Source organism: Acomys russatus, chromosome 31 (genome assembly GCF_903995435.1).
Source record: "Acomys russatus chromosome 31, mAcoRus1.1, whole genome shotgun sequence".
Lineage (NCBI taxonomy): Eukaryota > Metazoa > Chordata > Mammalia > Rodentia > Muridae > Acomys > Acomys russatus.
This window is the reverse complement of record NC_067167.1, coordinates 3,681,184-3,695,795: the sequence shown is the minus strand read 5'-3', so window position 1 is coordinate 3,695,795 and position 14,612 is coordinate 3,681,184. Positions and strand designations below refer to the sequence as shown.

General features: G+C 55.7%; 2 protein-coding genes across 2 annotated transcripts; both read left to right on the top strand.

Annotated features, from left to right (window-relative positions):
• The first annotated feature begins 1,142 nt into the window (after nt 1–1,142).
• Lrg1 (leucine rich alpha-2-glycoprotein 1) lies at nt 1,143–2,213 on the top strand. The gene has a single exon (XM_051172740.1). The coding sequence runs from the start codon at nt 1,143–1,145 to the stop codon at nt 2,211–2,213; it is 1,071 nt and encodes a 356-aa protein (XP_051028697.1).
• Nucleotides 2,214–4,179: 1,966 nt separating this feature from the next.
• On the top strand, nt 4,180–13,115 carry Plin5 (perilipin 5). Its single transcript, XM_051139615.1, has 7 exons — nt 4,180–4,728; nt 5,117–5,312; nt 6,217–6,299; nt 6,542–6,722; nt 9,718–9,917; nt 11,976–12,089; nt 12,378–13,115. Exons 1-7 carry the CDS (start codon nt 4,522–4,524, stop codon nt 12,879–12,881), a joined length of 1,485 nt encoding a protein of 494 aa, XP_050995572.1. The 5' UTR covers nt 4,180–4,521; the 3' UTR covers nt 12,882–13,115.
• The last annotated feature ends 1,497 nt before the right edge of the window (nt 13,116–14,612 follow it).

Below are 14,612 nucleotides of genomic sequence, written 5' to 3'. Positions count from 1 at the left end.
TGTCCCCTGCTCAAAGAGCAGCCCAGGTCCCCAGTCCCATTGCAAGCTCAATTCCTAAATCCTGGGTGGGAGAGGTGGATGGGGACTCAGCCCAAAAGTTGCTGGGTGGAACTGGATCCCCAGACCAGGAAGTAAAGGCTGGAGAAAGGTGGGGAAAGGGCAGGCGAGAAGGGGCAGCCACTGCCAGGAAGGGATGTAGCAATATTGACCTGTCCCCCAGGCACTTCCTGCATTGCCCCAGAGTTAGGGAGGGGGGCTGTATAAAGCCACCTTCCTCGGGCCACAGGACTCACATAGAGGGAAAAGAGGAGCAGCCATGGCCTCTTGGTGGCAACCAGGCAGGTAAGTCTCCACCCTGCCCATGCTGAGCAGACTAGCACAAGGCCAAGCACAGCCATGGGGACATTGCCCTGACCGACCAAGGTTGCAAGGAACAGATTCAGGCATGCAGGCTATACAAACAGGCTTACTCCAAGACAGACGGACAGAGGCCCCTTGAACAGGGATGGGAGAGGGTGCTGGCTGGAGGCCGGAGGCCATGGTCACATCCACGGCCATAAGGAAGCCCCAGGCCTAGGAGGGTTGTGGTGGGGACCAGACATACCTGCAGAGGGATCTGTGTCCACCTGAACCCTCAGTTCTCCCTGAGTACCCAGTGGTGACCACACAACCCAAACCAGAACTGGACAGAGAAAGAAGCTCAGTGGGCGAAGCTTCCGCCTTCCTGAGAAGGCATTGTGGCTGGGGTTTTGCAGAATGAACAGGAGTCCACTGACTCTCCCTTCCAAACACATAACTAGGGAGATAGGAATAGACCCAGGACACAAACCAGATTAGATACTTGGAAGGAGAATAATTAATAACGGGTAACCTGTTAAACTGGCAGTTGGGGGTGGGGGAGGAGGAAGTGTGTGCCAAGGCCAGACCCAGGAACTTAGCTGTCATAGAAGGAAGGTGTGCTGTGGAACAGAGACTGCTTCTGGAAGCTGAAAGGAGGCAGCAGGTGAGAACGAAAACCAGGGTACAGTGTGACTGAGGTTTTGCAGGATGGATAGGAGTTCACTGGCTCTGTCACTCACCCAGGTAAAGGGACAAAAATAGACCCAGTCAACAATCCGTGAGGACTATATTGTCCCAGGGCTATGGGGGTGGGAAGAGGGGGATACAATTTTCACTATGGTTTACTGACTTCAGCCCCCAGAACCTCAACACCCGCCTTCCCAGGACCCTTGCTCCTCCTGGTCCTCGTGGTGACTTCAGCTGAGGGCACTGGGTCTGGCCTCAAGGAATGCCTGATACTGCAGTCGGCTCAGGGCAGCACGGTCTCCTGCCAAGGTCCCTCTGAGTTCCCGGGTCCCCTCCCGAACGACACTGTGCATCTGTCGGTGGAATTCTCTAACCTGACGCAGCTGCCGCCCTCAGCCCTGCAAGGGTATCCCGGTCTGCGGGAGCTGCACCTCTCCAGCAATCGCCTGCAGGCGCTGCTCCCTGGGCTGCTGGTGTCCGTGCCTAGGCTGGAGGTCCTAGATCTTACCCGCAACAAGCTCAGCAGCCTGCCCCCCGGGCTGTTCAACGCCTCCGCTGCTCTGCGCACCCTGGTCCTGAGGGAGAACCAGCTGCAGGCGGCGAGCGAGCAGTGGCTGCAGGGCTTGGACGCCCTAGGTCACCTGGACCTGGCTGGGAATCGGCTGCGCTTGCTGCCGGATGAGCTCCTCTCCAGGCTCAGCACCCTGCACACCCTCGACCTTGGGGAAAACCTGCTGGAGACGCTGCCCGCGGGGTTCCTGCTGGGCCCAAGACGGCTACAGCGCCTGCACCTGGAAGGGAACCGGCTGCGGAGGCTGGGGACTGACCTGCTTGCGCCCCAACCATTTCTGAGGGTCCTGTTCCTTAATGACAACCAGCTGACTGAGGTGGCGGCCGGCGCCTTCCGGGGCCTAAAACAGCTGGACATGTTGGATCTGTCCAACAACTCTCTGTCCAGCACGCCCCCGGGCCTGTGGGGGTCCCTGGGGAGGCCAGCCCACGACATGCACGATGGCTTCGATGTCTCCCACAACCCCTGGGTCTGCGACAAGAACCTGGTGGACTTGTATCGCTGGCTGAACGCCAACAAACACAAGATGTTCTCGCAGAAGGACACGCTCTGTGCAGGACCGGAGGCCGTGAGAGGACAGCGGCTGCTGGAAGTGGTGGGGCTGGAGTCCCTGTGAAGATGGCGGCTGGGGGGTGCGGCCCGGGGACACCTCCCTCACTCACCGCTAAGCCAATTTGCTGCCGTCTCAGCTCGCAGAGCCCTAGCTCTGCCTTTCCCCACTTGCTCTGCCAGGAATGCTGTTCCCTGACTTCCAATCGGGTCCCTCCCCACCCCCACTTTGCACTCTTCCAGTGCACCCTGTGCTTAGTTGGCTTTGACTCTATCTCAGGGTCACCAAAGCAGTTAATAAAATAGCTCCTAGGCTGACTAGGCTGACTAGGCTGACTGAATAGCTCAGCTTTTGCGCAGTTCCCTTTCTTACATTTATTTATTTTGTACACATGTGCCATAGCAAGTCTGTGGAGGTCAGAGAAAACTTGCAACAGTGGGTTCCCTCTGTTCATAATGTTGCTGCTGGGATTTGAACTCAAGGCCACAGGCTTGGAAGAAAGCTCCTTCACCCTGGGAGCCATCTTGCCCATCCTCTGCCTTATGTTTTGTTTTTGTTTTTGTTTTTTTCCGAGACAGGGTTTCTCTGTGTTATCTTGGCTGTCCTGGACTCACTTTGTAGACCAGGCTGGCCTCGGACTCACAGTGATCCGCCTGTCTCTGCCTCCTGAGTGCTGGGATTACAGGTATGTGCCATTATCCTCGGCTCTGGATGTTTTAAGACATAAGGACCCAGAGCTGGAGAGATGACTCAGAGGTGAAGAGCACTGGCTGTTCTTCCAAAGGTCCTGAGTTCAATTCCCAGCAACCACATCGTGGCTGACAACCATCTATAATGAGATCTGGTGCCCTCTTCTGGTGCACTGGTATACATGCAGGCACAACGCTGTATACCAAATAAATAAATCTTAAAAAAAATAGAGCTGGGCATGGTGGTGCAGGCCTTTAATTCTAACACTCAGGAGGCAGAGGCAGGTGGATCACTGTGAGTTCGAGGCCAGCCTGGTCTGCAAACCAAGTCCAGATCAGCCAAGGCTACACAGAGAAACACTGTCTGGGGGGAAATAAAGTCCAGCTGGATGGAGAAATGGTTCAGTGGTGAAGAGCTTGGGCTGAGGTTAGAGTCCCAGCATGGACATGCTAGCTCACAGCTACAGCAGCTATGTGTTACTCCAGTGATGGGGGTCTGTCAGCCTTTCTGGCCTTTGCAGGTACCAGGCACCTGTGGTGGACAGACAGACAGATGGACATGTAGACAAAAACCCAGGACATATAAATGTAATAAATAATAATAATAATAATAATAATAATAATAATAATAATAATAATAATAATAATAATAATAATAATAACACAACAACAACAATAACAATAAACCAATACTAATAATTAATTAAAACTAATAATAATAATAATAATAATAATAATAATAATAATAATTAATAATAAAGCAGGAAGCTGGGCTGGGGTGGGTCTCAGGGGGTAGAGCTAGCCCAGCACGATGGGTCATTCTTAGCCACTGGGTGGTGAGTTCAAGGTCATCTTTCACTATGTAGTTAGTTGGAGCCTATCCTGGGCTACAGAGTGAGTTCCAGTCAAGCCTGAGCTAGAGTGAGACTGATTCAAAACAAAACAAGCATGGGTGGGTGGAGGCGGGAGAGGAATAAGAATAAGAAAGTCCTCCGCCATACTCCGAGGTCAGCAATGGTGACTTGACCTAGACACCAGTGTCTCCGGGTCGCTATAGCAACCAGGGCACCTTGTCGGGGGACCCAGACACACCCCCTGCGCCTCATTGGCCCGCACACAGAGGCCCCACCCCAGACCTGCCATAAGAGCCGCGGGCTGACTCAGATGGGGGCGCATGGGACACCTACAAGGTCTGAGCTCTGGACCCAGGTGAGGGCGCAAGGGGTAGGGGTCGGGGGGGGGGGGCGCGGAACCTTCCCGGCGGCGGTGACTGGGCAGGTACGCGTGCGCGCGTGCGCGGAGCCATAGGCGCAGCAGGTGGCAGGACCCTTGGCCCAGTGGGCCCGGGTCCAGGACCCAGTTGGGCGGGGCCCAGGCGCAGAGGACAGTGGGACCGCCATGGTGGGGACGCGCAGGGCCGATGTGAGCCCTGAGGTCAGCGGCCCTGTCACTCTGGACAGCTGAGGGTGACCTCGGAGTTCCACATGCGACTTGAGCCTCAATTTCTCTGCCGGTCAAAGGGACCTGATTCTGAGGCTGCTGTCTCGACCTCTGCAAGTGGGGCTGGAGTGCAGGTCTGTCCCTGGTGGAAATGGACCAGAGAGGTGAAGACACCAGCAAAGGGCCACATAGTAGGTAATGATGAAATTTGAACTTATCTTTGTTCCCCCAAGGACCCAGAACCCATGCCTCTCACCCCACAAAGCCATAAAGTTTTCATTATGTATTTTCTGTGTGTAGGGCTTTGTGCATGCCTTGCCTGTGCACCTCAGGATACCCCTCAGGACTCACTCTCAGGGGTTCCCTTCCTCTTTGTGTCCTATGCCCTCAGGCTGTTGGATGATGAGACAGCTCAGGACCCTGGATCCAGCCTGGGGGAACTGGGCCAGCAGGTGAGGGGCTGGGAGAGTGACCGCAGCAGGGGGTGAAGGGGTAGGGGGCTGGGCTCCTACGTGACCAAGGCCCAGTCCCTTTTCATAGCTCCATGTGATGTGTCACCCACCTCAGTCACTACAGTGATGGCACCAAACCCAGGCTATTCGTCACTCACTTAAAACCTGTGGAGAAACTGAGGCAGTCAAGTATCTCTCCTGGGAGTCATCACACAGCTGGTCCCCAACAGAGCATTCTCATCCGGAGGATCTGACCTTTGCCCTGTTGTTCTGTGCGCAGGGTGTGTGTTGCAGCCAATGGCCCGGCAACCTGCTTTCTGTCCCCCAACCTGGCCCAGAGAAGGGACAAGGGGTGTGGCTGCGCCCTGATGTCACTGTTTCCCCGTAGAACGTGGTGAAGCGAGTGGTGGCCTTACCCCTGGTCAGGGCCACATGCACAGCTGTGTCTGGTGCTTACAACTCGGCCAAGGACAGGCACCCTCTGCTGGGCTCTGCCTGTCGCCTCGCTGAGCACTGTGTGTGTAGCGTGACCACCTGCGCCCTGGACCATGCACAGCCGCTGCTGGAGCACCTGCAGCCCCAGTGTGAGTCCCCACCCCCACCCCAACCATGTGTCCCTCCCTGGCCCATTCACAGGTGCACCCCTCTTCCCTCTTCTTTTTTTTTTTTTTTTTTTTGGTTTTTCGAGACAGGGTTTCTCTGTGTAGCCTTGGCTGTCCTGGACTCACTTTGTAGACCAGGCTGGCCTCGAACTCACAGCAATCCGCCTGCCTCTGCCTCCCGAGTGCTGGGATTAAAGGCGTGCACCACCACACCGGGCTCCTTCTTTCTGTTTTTGTTTTCATTTTTCTGAGTCAGGGTTTTGTTCTGAGGCCCAGGTGGGCCTGGTATGCTCAGCAATTCTCCTGCCTCAGCATCCTGAATGCTGGGTTGATGGATGTGTACTACCATACCTGGTTAACGGTTTGTTTGGTGGTGGAATCAAATCCACATGTAGTGAGCCTAAATCCTGCCCCCACCCCCACCCCCCGCTTTTTTTGTTTGTTTGTTTGGTTTTTGTTTTTGTTTTCCGACACAGGGTTTCTCTGTGTAGCTTTGGACTCCATTTGTATGCCAGGCTGGCCTCAAACTCACAGAGCTCCACCTGCCTCTGCCTCCTGAGTGCTGGGATTAAAGACGTGCGCCACCACTGCCCAGCTCCTAAATCCCTTCTTGGCTCCCCTCATGGTCCCTAATTCTGTCCTGTCTGCCCTTTCTTTTTTGTCTTTGTTCACTGGCTCAGGGCTCCCACCTAACCAGGGGATAAGAGACCCTTGGCTGACTGTGTGACTGAATAAGAGGGTCCCTGCCAGTCCACCAGCTTTTCTGTTGTTCCCAAGACTCTGAACCTAGCTGGAATGCCACAGGTCCCCTGCGGTCTCACCTCCACTGTCATGTCCCTCCTACCTTAGCTGATCACATGTGCCATCACTCTCCCTTTCTCTTCAGTGGCCACAGTGAATGATCTTGCCTGTAGGGGACTGGACAAGTTGGAAGAAAAGCTGCCCTTCCTGCAGCAGCCTTCGGACATGGTACTAGAGATGGCCTGGCCTCAGGGCGCCCCAGGGTGAAGAGTGAGGGAGGGGGAGAACGTGGGAGGTTGGTCCCAGGCCAGCCAGAGGGAAAGGGCTTGAGGGCCGCCTATTTAATGAAGGGAAACTGAGGCACAGAACTAAGAAGAGGTCCAGAGGTCTTGGGGATCTCTGCTCCAAGGACTATGTTAGGTGTAAATGGAGCCACAAGCCCACAGTGTTCAGTGATGCCCTTCCCGTAGGTGGTGACCTCAGCCAAGGATGCAGTGGCCAATAGCATCACGGGCGTGGTGGATCTGGCCCAGAAGGGACGGCGTTGGAGTGGGGAGCTGAGGCGTTCCATGAGCCAAGCCATGGACATGGTGCTGGGCAAGTCAGAGGAGCTGGTGGACCACTTCCTGCCCATGACCGAGGACGAGCTAGGTATTGATCAGAGTTCTGGCTAGGGTTTGCCTGAGGCTGCACAGCACACAGCACAGCACTGCACAGCACAGCACTGCACAGCACAGCACTGCACAGCACAGCACAGCACACAGCACAGCACAGCACTGCACAGCACAGCACAGCACTGCACAGCACAGCACACAGCACAGCACAGTACAGCACTGCACAGGACAGCACAGCACTGCACAGCACAGCACAGCACAACACAGCACAGGACAGCACAGCACTGCACAGCACTGCACAGCACAGCACAGCACTGCACAGCACAGCACTGCACAGCACAGGACAGCACAGCACTGCACAGCACAGCACAGCACAACACAGCACAGGACAGCACAGCACTGCACAGCACAGCACAGCACAACACAGCACAGGACAGCACAGCACAGCACAGCACAGCACAGCACAGCACAGCACTGCACAGCACAGCACTGCACAGCACAGGACAGCACAGCACTGCACAGCACAGCACTGCACAGCACAGGACAGCACAGCACTGCACAGCACAGCACAGGACAGCACAGCACAGCACAGCACTGCACAGCACAGCACAGCACTGCACAGCACAGCACAGCACTGCACAGCACAGCACTGCACAGCACAGGACAGCACAGCACAGCACTGCACAGCACAGCACAGCACAGCACAGCACAGCACAGCACAGCACAGCACAGCACTGCACAGCACAGCACAGCACAGCACAGCACAGCACAGCACAGCACAGCACAGCACTGCACAGCACAGCACAGCACAGCACAGGACAGCACAGCACAGCACAGGACTGCACAGCACAGGACAGCACAGCACAGCACAGCACTGCACAGCACAGGACAGCACAGCACAGCACAGCACTGCACAGCACAGCACTGCACAGCACATTACAGCACAGCACAGCACAGCACTGCACAGCACAGGACAGCACAGGACAGCACAGCACAGCACAGCACAGGACAGCACAGCACAGGACAGAACAGCACAGCACAGCACAGCACAGGACAGCACAGCCACAGCCACTGCCCAGCACAGCCACAGTGGACAGCACATGCACAGCACTGCCACAGCACAGGACAGCACAGGACAGCACAGCACCAAGCACAGCAAAGCACAAGCACAGACAGCACAGCACAGCACAGCCACAGCACAGGACAGCACAGCCACCAGCACTCTGCACAGAACAGGACAGCCACAGCACAGCACTGCACAGCACAGAGAAGCACTGCACAGCACAGCCACAGCACTGCACGAAGACAGCACAGCACAGCACAGCACCAGCACAGCACAGCACAGCAAGCAGCACTGCACAGCACAGCACAGCACAGCACAGCACAGCACAGCACAGCACAGCACAGCACAGCACAGCACAGCACAGCACAGCACAGCACAGCACTGCACAGCACAGCACAGCACAGCACAGCACAGCACAGCACAGCACAGCACAGCACAGCACACAGCAGCACAGCACAGCACAGCACAGCACAGCACAGCACAGCACAGCACAGCACAGCACAGCACAGGACAGCACAGCACAGCACAGCACAGAGCAGCACAGGAAAACCTGGCATTCAAACCCAGGTCAGATCTCTCCCTCCACTCTGTGCCCTGCAAAGTCAGACATCCCAACCCTTGTGTGTGACAAACCAGTCTCAAACTGGTGGCCTTGGAAACTGCTGTTAGACTTGTGAATGTGTTGATTCATTTCATGTAATTTGTTGCCGCTGTTTCACTCAGCTCAGGCTCGTCCTGAACTCAAGGCCATCCTCCTGCCTCTGCTTCCTGAGTGCCGGAATGACAGATGTGCACCACCTGGCCTGGCTATGATCTAATGTTTTTTTGGTTTTTCGAGACAGGGTTTCTCTGTGTAGCCTTGGCCATCCTGGACTCACTTTGTAGACCAGGCTGGCCTTGAACTCACAGCGATCCGCCTGCCTCTGCCTCCTGAGTGCTGGGATTAAAGGCGTGTGCCACCACGCCCAGCCTCTAATTTTTTTTAAATGACTTTTTCTTTATTTATTATGTATACAGTGTTTTGCCTGCATGTACGCTTGTATGCCAGAAGACATTACCAGCTCTCATTATAGATGGTTGTGAGCCACATGTGATTGCTGGAAATTGAACTCAGGACCTTTGGAAAAGCAGACAGTGCCCTTAACCATTGAGCCATCTCTCCAGTCCCTTATGATCTAATTTTTAAGAGGCTGTTTGGTAGAATCAGACCTGGGTCTGAATCCTGGGTCAGGTCTGCTTCTGGCATACTAAGTTATTTCAGTTTTTAAAATTTGTTTTGTTTGTAGGTTTTATGAGACAGGGCTTCTCTGTGTAGCCCTGACTGCCCTAGACTGTTGTAGACCAGGCTGGCCTTGAACTCATGCCTGCCTCTGTCTCCCGAGTGCTGGGATTAAAGGCATGCGCCACAATGCCCGGTTAGATATTTCCACTTTAAAACACGTGTGTGTGGAGGTGGGATTCCTGGAGAGATGGCTCAGTTAGGGGCACTGGGTGCTCTTCCAAAGGTCCTAAGTTCAAGTCCCGGTAACGACATGGTGGCTCACACCCATCTATAATGAGATCTGATGCCCTCTTCTGGCCTGCAGGTGAACATGAAGACAGAACAGTGTATACATAATAAACAAATAAATAAATCTTACTCTTCTGTAGAGTGTAGGTGCTAGGGTTGCCTAGCATGCACAAAGCCCTGGGTCCCATCTCCAGTAACCCATAAACCCCCACATGTCTGTCACCCCCAGCACTCAGAGGTAGAGGCCAGATGTTCAGAAGTTCAAGGTCAGCCTCAGCTATGTAGTGAGTTGGAGGCTACATGTCTCAAAACAAAGTAACAAAATTACATAACAGGTCATAGGGTTTGGGGAAGGTTAAAGGGGGTTGACGTTATACAAGTGGGGATCTGGGCGCTGCAGGGATAGAAGTAGAGGTGTAGGCCACATCCATGCCGACTTCCTGGTGTCCTTGTCCTTAGCGGCCCTGGCAGCTGAGGCCGAGGGTCCAGAAGTGGGCTCTGTGGAGGAGCAGAGGCGGCAACAGGGCTACTTTGTGCGTCTGGGATCTCTGTCCGCACGCCTCCGCCATTTGGCCTATCAGCACTCTTTGGGGAAACTGAGGCAGAGCAAACACCGCACCCAGGACACTCTGGCCCAGCTGCAGGAAACCCTGGAAGTGGTGAATAACTTGTTCTTGTCATTGATCAGGCTGGGGTCTCCCTGGGGTGAGGGCAGGGCTCTCCCTGGGGTGTGGGCGGGGCTCTCCCTGGATGTGTATGGGCGGGGCTCTCCCTGGGGTGTGGGCGGGGCTCTCCCTGGATGTGTATGGGCGGGGCTCTCCCTGGGGTGTGGGCGGGGCTCTCCCTGGATGTGTATGGGCGGGGCTCTCCCTGGGTGTGTGGGCGGGCTCTCCCGGGGTGAGGGCAGGGCTTTCCCTGGGGGTGTGGGCGGGGCTCTCCCTGGGGTGAGGGCGGGACTCTCCCTGGGTGTGTGGGCGGGGCTCTCCCTGGATGTGTATGGGCGGGGCTCTCTCTGGGTGTGAATAGGCGGGGCTCTCCCTGGGTGTGTGGGCGGGGCTCTCTCTGGGTGTGTATGGGCGGGGCGCTCCCTGGGGTGAGGGCGGGGCTCTCAGGGATCTGAGTCTACAGAGGGGAGGAAGAGACCCCATTCCCTGTCCCCATCTGGAAGTGTCACCCTAGGTCGCAGACCACACTTCAGCCTTCACAGCTGAGGCCGTTTGTGTGGGAGAGGTTCCCTCTTCTGCTTTTCTACCATGTGGCTAACTGTGGCCTCTGTCTCCAAATCCCTTACTCAGTCCACCTGCTTCTCTCCCCCGCCCTCTGCTCCCCCACTTCCGTGTATCCGTCCACACCCACCCCATCTGCACACACATGGTTCTGCCCTCACCTGGCCCAGATGGTCCTCCCCACGGGGGATACCAGAGAGTGCCCATGAGCACGGTCTCTGTCCTCCTTCACCTGTCCCCTCTCACCCTGCCCCCACTACCTCACACTAGGCTCTACCCTGCCCCAGGGCTTTTGTCTGGGACCTTCTAGAAGTAGGAATGCCCCCCAAAGTGTGTGCTTTAGCACTCACATGGGAGCAGGTGTTAAGAGTTTCCCTCCTTGCCTGACGTGGTGGCGCACGCCTTTAATCCCAGCACTCGGGAGGCAGAGGCAGGCGGATCTCTGTGAGTTCGAGGCCAGCCTGGTCTACAAAGCTAGTCCAGGACAGCCAAGGCTACACAGAGAAACCCTGTCTCAAAAAAAAAAAGTTTCCCTCCTTTTCCTGGCTGAATAGTATTCCACAGCACATATATACTGTATTTTATGCCCATTCAGTTTGTAGTGTGGCCTAAGCCTTTTCACATCCTTCACCCAGGTGGCCTTTAGTTTCCTGTGTGTCGGAAGCTTCCAGATTCTCCCCATTCCCAGTACTGGGATGGGACTGGGACTTCACACATGCTGGGAAGGTGCTCAGCACTGAGCCATACCCCAGCTCTCCTCACACATGGCTGTTGAGCACCTACTGTACGCCTTGGCTGGCCTGTCCACTGCCTGCCCACAGCAGCAGACAGGGTACACTTTGTACATAGTCTGGTTACTAAATGCTGATTGAGAAAGTTCTCTGTGCTGCATGCTTTACCAGCTGTATGGAGCAACAAGATCTTGCACTATCTTTCTCCTTGTTTTCAAACACCTGCTCTGTGGGTCACTGGCACATGGTTGTGCAGGCCTGTCACCCCAGCACTCAGGAAGCCGCACAGCTGTCCCTCCTCCCATCATCTCTGTACATGGAGGCTCTAAACCTGTTCAATACTAGTTCCATCTCCGACCAGCACCCTTCCCCACCCTCTCCCTGTCTCTGGGTGTGAGGCTGGAGCACTGTCCTGATATGCACTGTGTGTCCTGCCTTGTCTCCCACTGAGCCTTGTTTCAGGGGCCACATGCAGTAGAGTAGTTGTTAGTTTCCTCCCTTTTCCTGGCTGAATACTATTCTATTGCATGGATTAGCACACTATATGTCTTTACCTTCAGGTGGGAGATGAGGAGAGGACTCCACACTGGACAGGGCAGAGGGACCCATGGGACAGGGCTGCGACAGAGTGTCAAGGGGAGCAGATGGGAGAAGGGGCAAGAAGGCGGGCTGCATCCAGACTGCTCGCTAAAAGTTGCTGAGGCCTGCTGCAGGCTCACGACCTCCCTCCAGCCTGACTCCCTGTGTTCCCATCCCACAGATCCACTGTATGCAGAGTGGGGTGAGCCTCACCCCCACTGCCCATCCCCCAAAGGTGCAGGAGCTGTGGGGGGGCTCGAACCCATGGCCGGAGAATGGGTGCAGCCACAACCAGGTAAGGAGCCACGGGGAAGGCAGGACCCACCTTGGGCCTGGAACAGGGACCTTGTGTGCCGCAAGCCGGGCTGTGGTGCTCTCAGTCACCAGGTCAGTCAGGTGTCCATGAGGGAAACTGAGGCATGCCAATCCTGTTAGGTGTCCATGTGGGAAATTTAGGTCAAATTACTGTGTTCACAGTGGAAACTGAGGCAAGCTAAGGCCCTCACATTAGATTTCATGGTGAAACTGAGGCAGGCCAAGACTCCTGTTAGACGCATGGGGAAACTTAGGCCTGCCCTTGCAGGTGGAGCTGGAGACGCTGGCCCTGTCTCGCAGCCTGACCGTGGAGCTGCAGAGTGCAGTGGATGCCCTTGCAGGCTGTGTACGGGGCCTGCCACCCGGTGCCCAGGCCAAAGTGGCTGAGGTACAGCGCAGCGTTGACGCCCTGCAGGCCGCCTTCGCTGATGCACGCTGCCTTGGGGACGTGGCACCCACTGCTCTGGCTGAGGGCCGGGGCAGCGTGGCCCGGGCACATGCCTCTGTGGATGAGCTACTGGACTTGGTCCTGCGGGCTCTGCCACTGCCCTGGCTTGTGGGGCCCTTTGCACCAATCCTGGTGGAGCGGTCGGAGCCCCTGGTGGACCTGGCCACTTGTGTGGATGAGGTGGTGGGCGACCCGGACCCCCGCTGGGCACACATGGACTGGCCAGCCCAGAAGAGGGCCTGGGAGGCTGAGCATGCAGATCCAGGAGCAGGAGAGGCCGAGCCTCGCGTCAAGCACACACTGATGCCAGAGCTGGACTTCTGACCACTGGGGCCCCTACTGTCCTCTGGTGGTCACATGCCAACACTTACCTAGGCCAGGGCTTCTGCTTCCTTCCCTGCTACAAGATGACTTTGAGGTCTAAGTTGACCCCAGTAGGCTACTTTCAGCCCCTCAGAGGAGACTCTTCTTCACCTATGATCCCGTCCCCACCCCCAAAGTTGAAACGCAGAGGCTGAGGCAGGAGGATTCTGAGTTTCAGACCAGCTTGAGCAGCCTTATCAAAACCATTTCAAGAAAGAAAGAAAGAAAGAAAAAGGTGGCTGTGAGGAAGACGTGGTGCCCACAGTATCCACCTGGGCACTCGGACCTTCTCAAGTCAAATGTTTTTGGCTGGCAAACCTCCAAGATGTCCAGCCAGCCCTGCTGGGCCAGAGACCCAATTGCTTTGCTGTTTGTGGCCCAGAATAAATGTGTTTGGTATGGTCTGAAGTGGGTCTCGGAACTTGGGTGTCTGGGGGCAGGGGGTGTTTCAGAGTGGGACTTTAGGGAAGTGGGGGACAGTTCTGAGCCAGTGTTCAGATAGAGCACACTTCTTACCGAGCTGTATGGAGCAGCTTAGGTTAACCCTCGCCCTCCTCAGTGCCCATGAGTGGAAGCCATGCTTACTCTATTATACACCAGCTCTTGAAACCTTTTGGGAGCCTAAGAGGGAAGGGGTGGGGAGGGGGTGGGGGTGCCACAGGGTGGCTTCTCTTCTCCCCCCTCACTGGACCTGCAGGAGACAGCTGCATTGGGGAGGGGCTGTGGGACACTGACGCAGGGCAAAAGCCAGGGTGGGTCCCATGGGGCCCTCCTGGCCTCTTACCGCATTCTTGGCCACCCGTCTGGCTGCTGGGATGTTGAGAAAGTGCTGTCCAGCATGGTGAAGTCAGGCGGCCGCTGGCTTTTCTGGAGCCTGGACTGGATGGTCTTTCTGGGCACTTCTAGAAACCCCAAAGCTCCTTAGTGCTCAGAAGAGCGTTTCGGAACAAGCACAGCCCTCCTCCAGGGAACCCTGAGGATTGTTGGGGGCAGGTGGGAGCTGGCGGCACAAAAGGGAGCCAATTGCAATGTTCCTGCCCCATGCTCTCTTCCCCCTGTCCCTGATACCCTTGGGAGCAATAGCTGGGGGAATCCTCTTTTGTTCCAGACTATGACCCAACACAACCAAGTTTCCAAGGAAACCAGGCGGCACCAGCACCCCATGCCTGGAACCTCTTCCCCTAGCTCAGCACCAGAGTTAGTTGCCCTATTATTGAAGTTGGGATCCCTGTTCCAGGGGTATAAGCCTAGGACAGAGCTCAGGGGGTAGTGGTACTCACTTTGCTCAGTCACTCCACCGACAGCCCATTTGGCATACCGTGAGTTCAGGGGCCCCAGGCCCAGGATGCTTTCCCAACACACACTGGTTTGGCCAAGCCCACCAAGGTTGGGTTCTTTTTTATTTTTTATTTTTTAGTTTTTTGAGACAGGGTTTCTCTGTGTAGCCTTGGTTGGCCTAGACTCAATTTGTAGACCAGGCTGGCCTTGAACTCACATCAATCCACCTGCCTCTGCCTCCCAAGTGCTGCGATTACAGGCATCTCTACAGGACACACACACTCTTCTCTGGGGGACTAGCAGATTAAGGTAGTGCTGTTGAGTGACTACTGATCACGTATGACCTCATTTCAAACTCACATGAACCTTTAGTTGTCTGCATTTAGACACATGTTTCCTAAGTGTCTGATGTGT

Bases quoted from the DNA above. Each gene is read 5' to 3' on its own strand.
- Lrg1 (XM_051172740.1), top strand. From the start codon at position 1,143: ATGGGGGTGGGAAGAGGGGGATACAATTTTCACTATGGTTTACTGACT.
- Plin5 (XM_051139615.1), top strand. From the start codon at position 4,522: ATGCCTCTCACCCCACAAAGCCATAAAGTTTTCATTATGTATTTTCTG. The intron at 6,300-6,541 runs GTACTAGAGATG...CCCTTCCCGTAG, and splicing joins TGCAGCAGCCTTCGGACATG to GTGGTGACCTCAGCCAAGGA. The intron at 9,918-11,975 runs GTGAATAACTTG...CCCATCCCACAG, and splicing joins TGCAGGAAACCCTGGAAGTG to ATCCACTGTATGCAGAGTGG.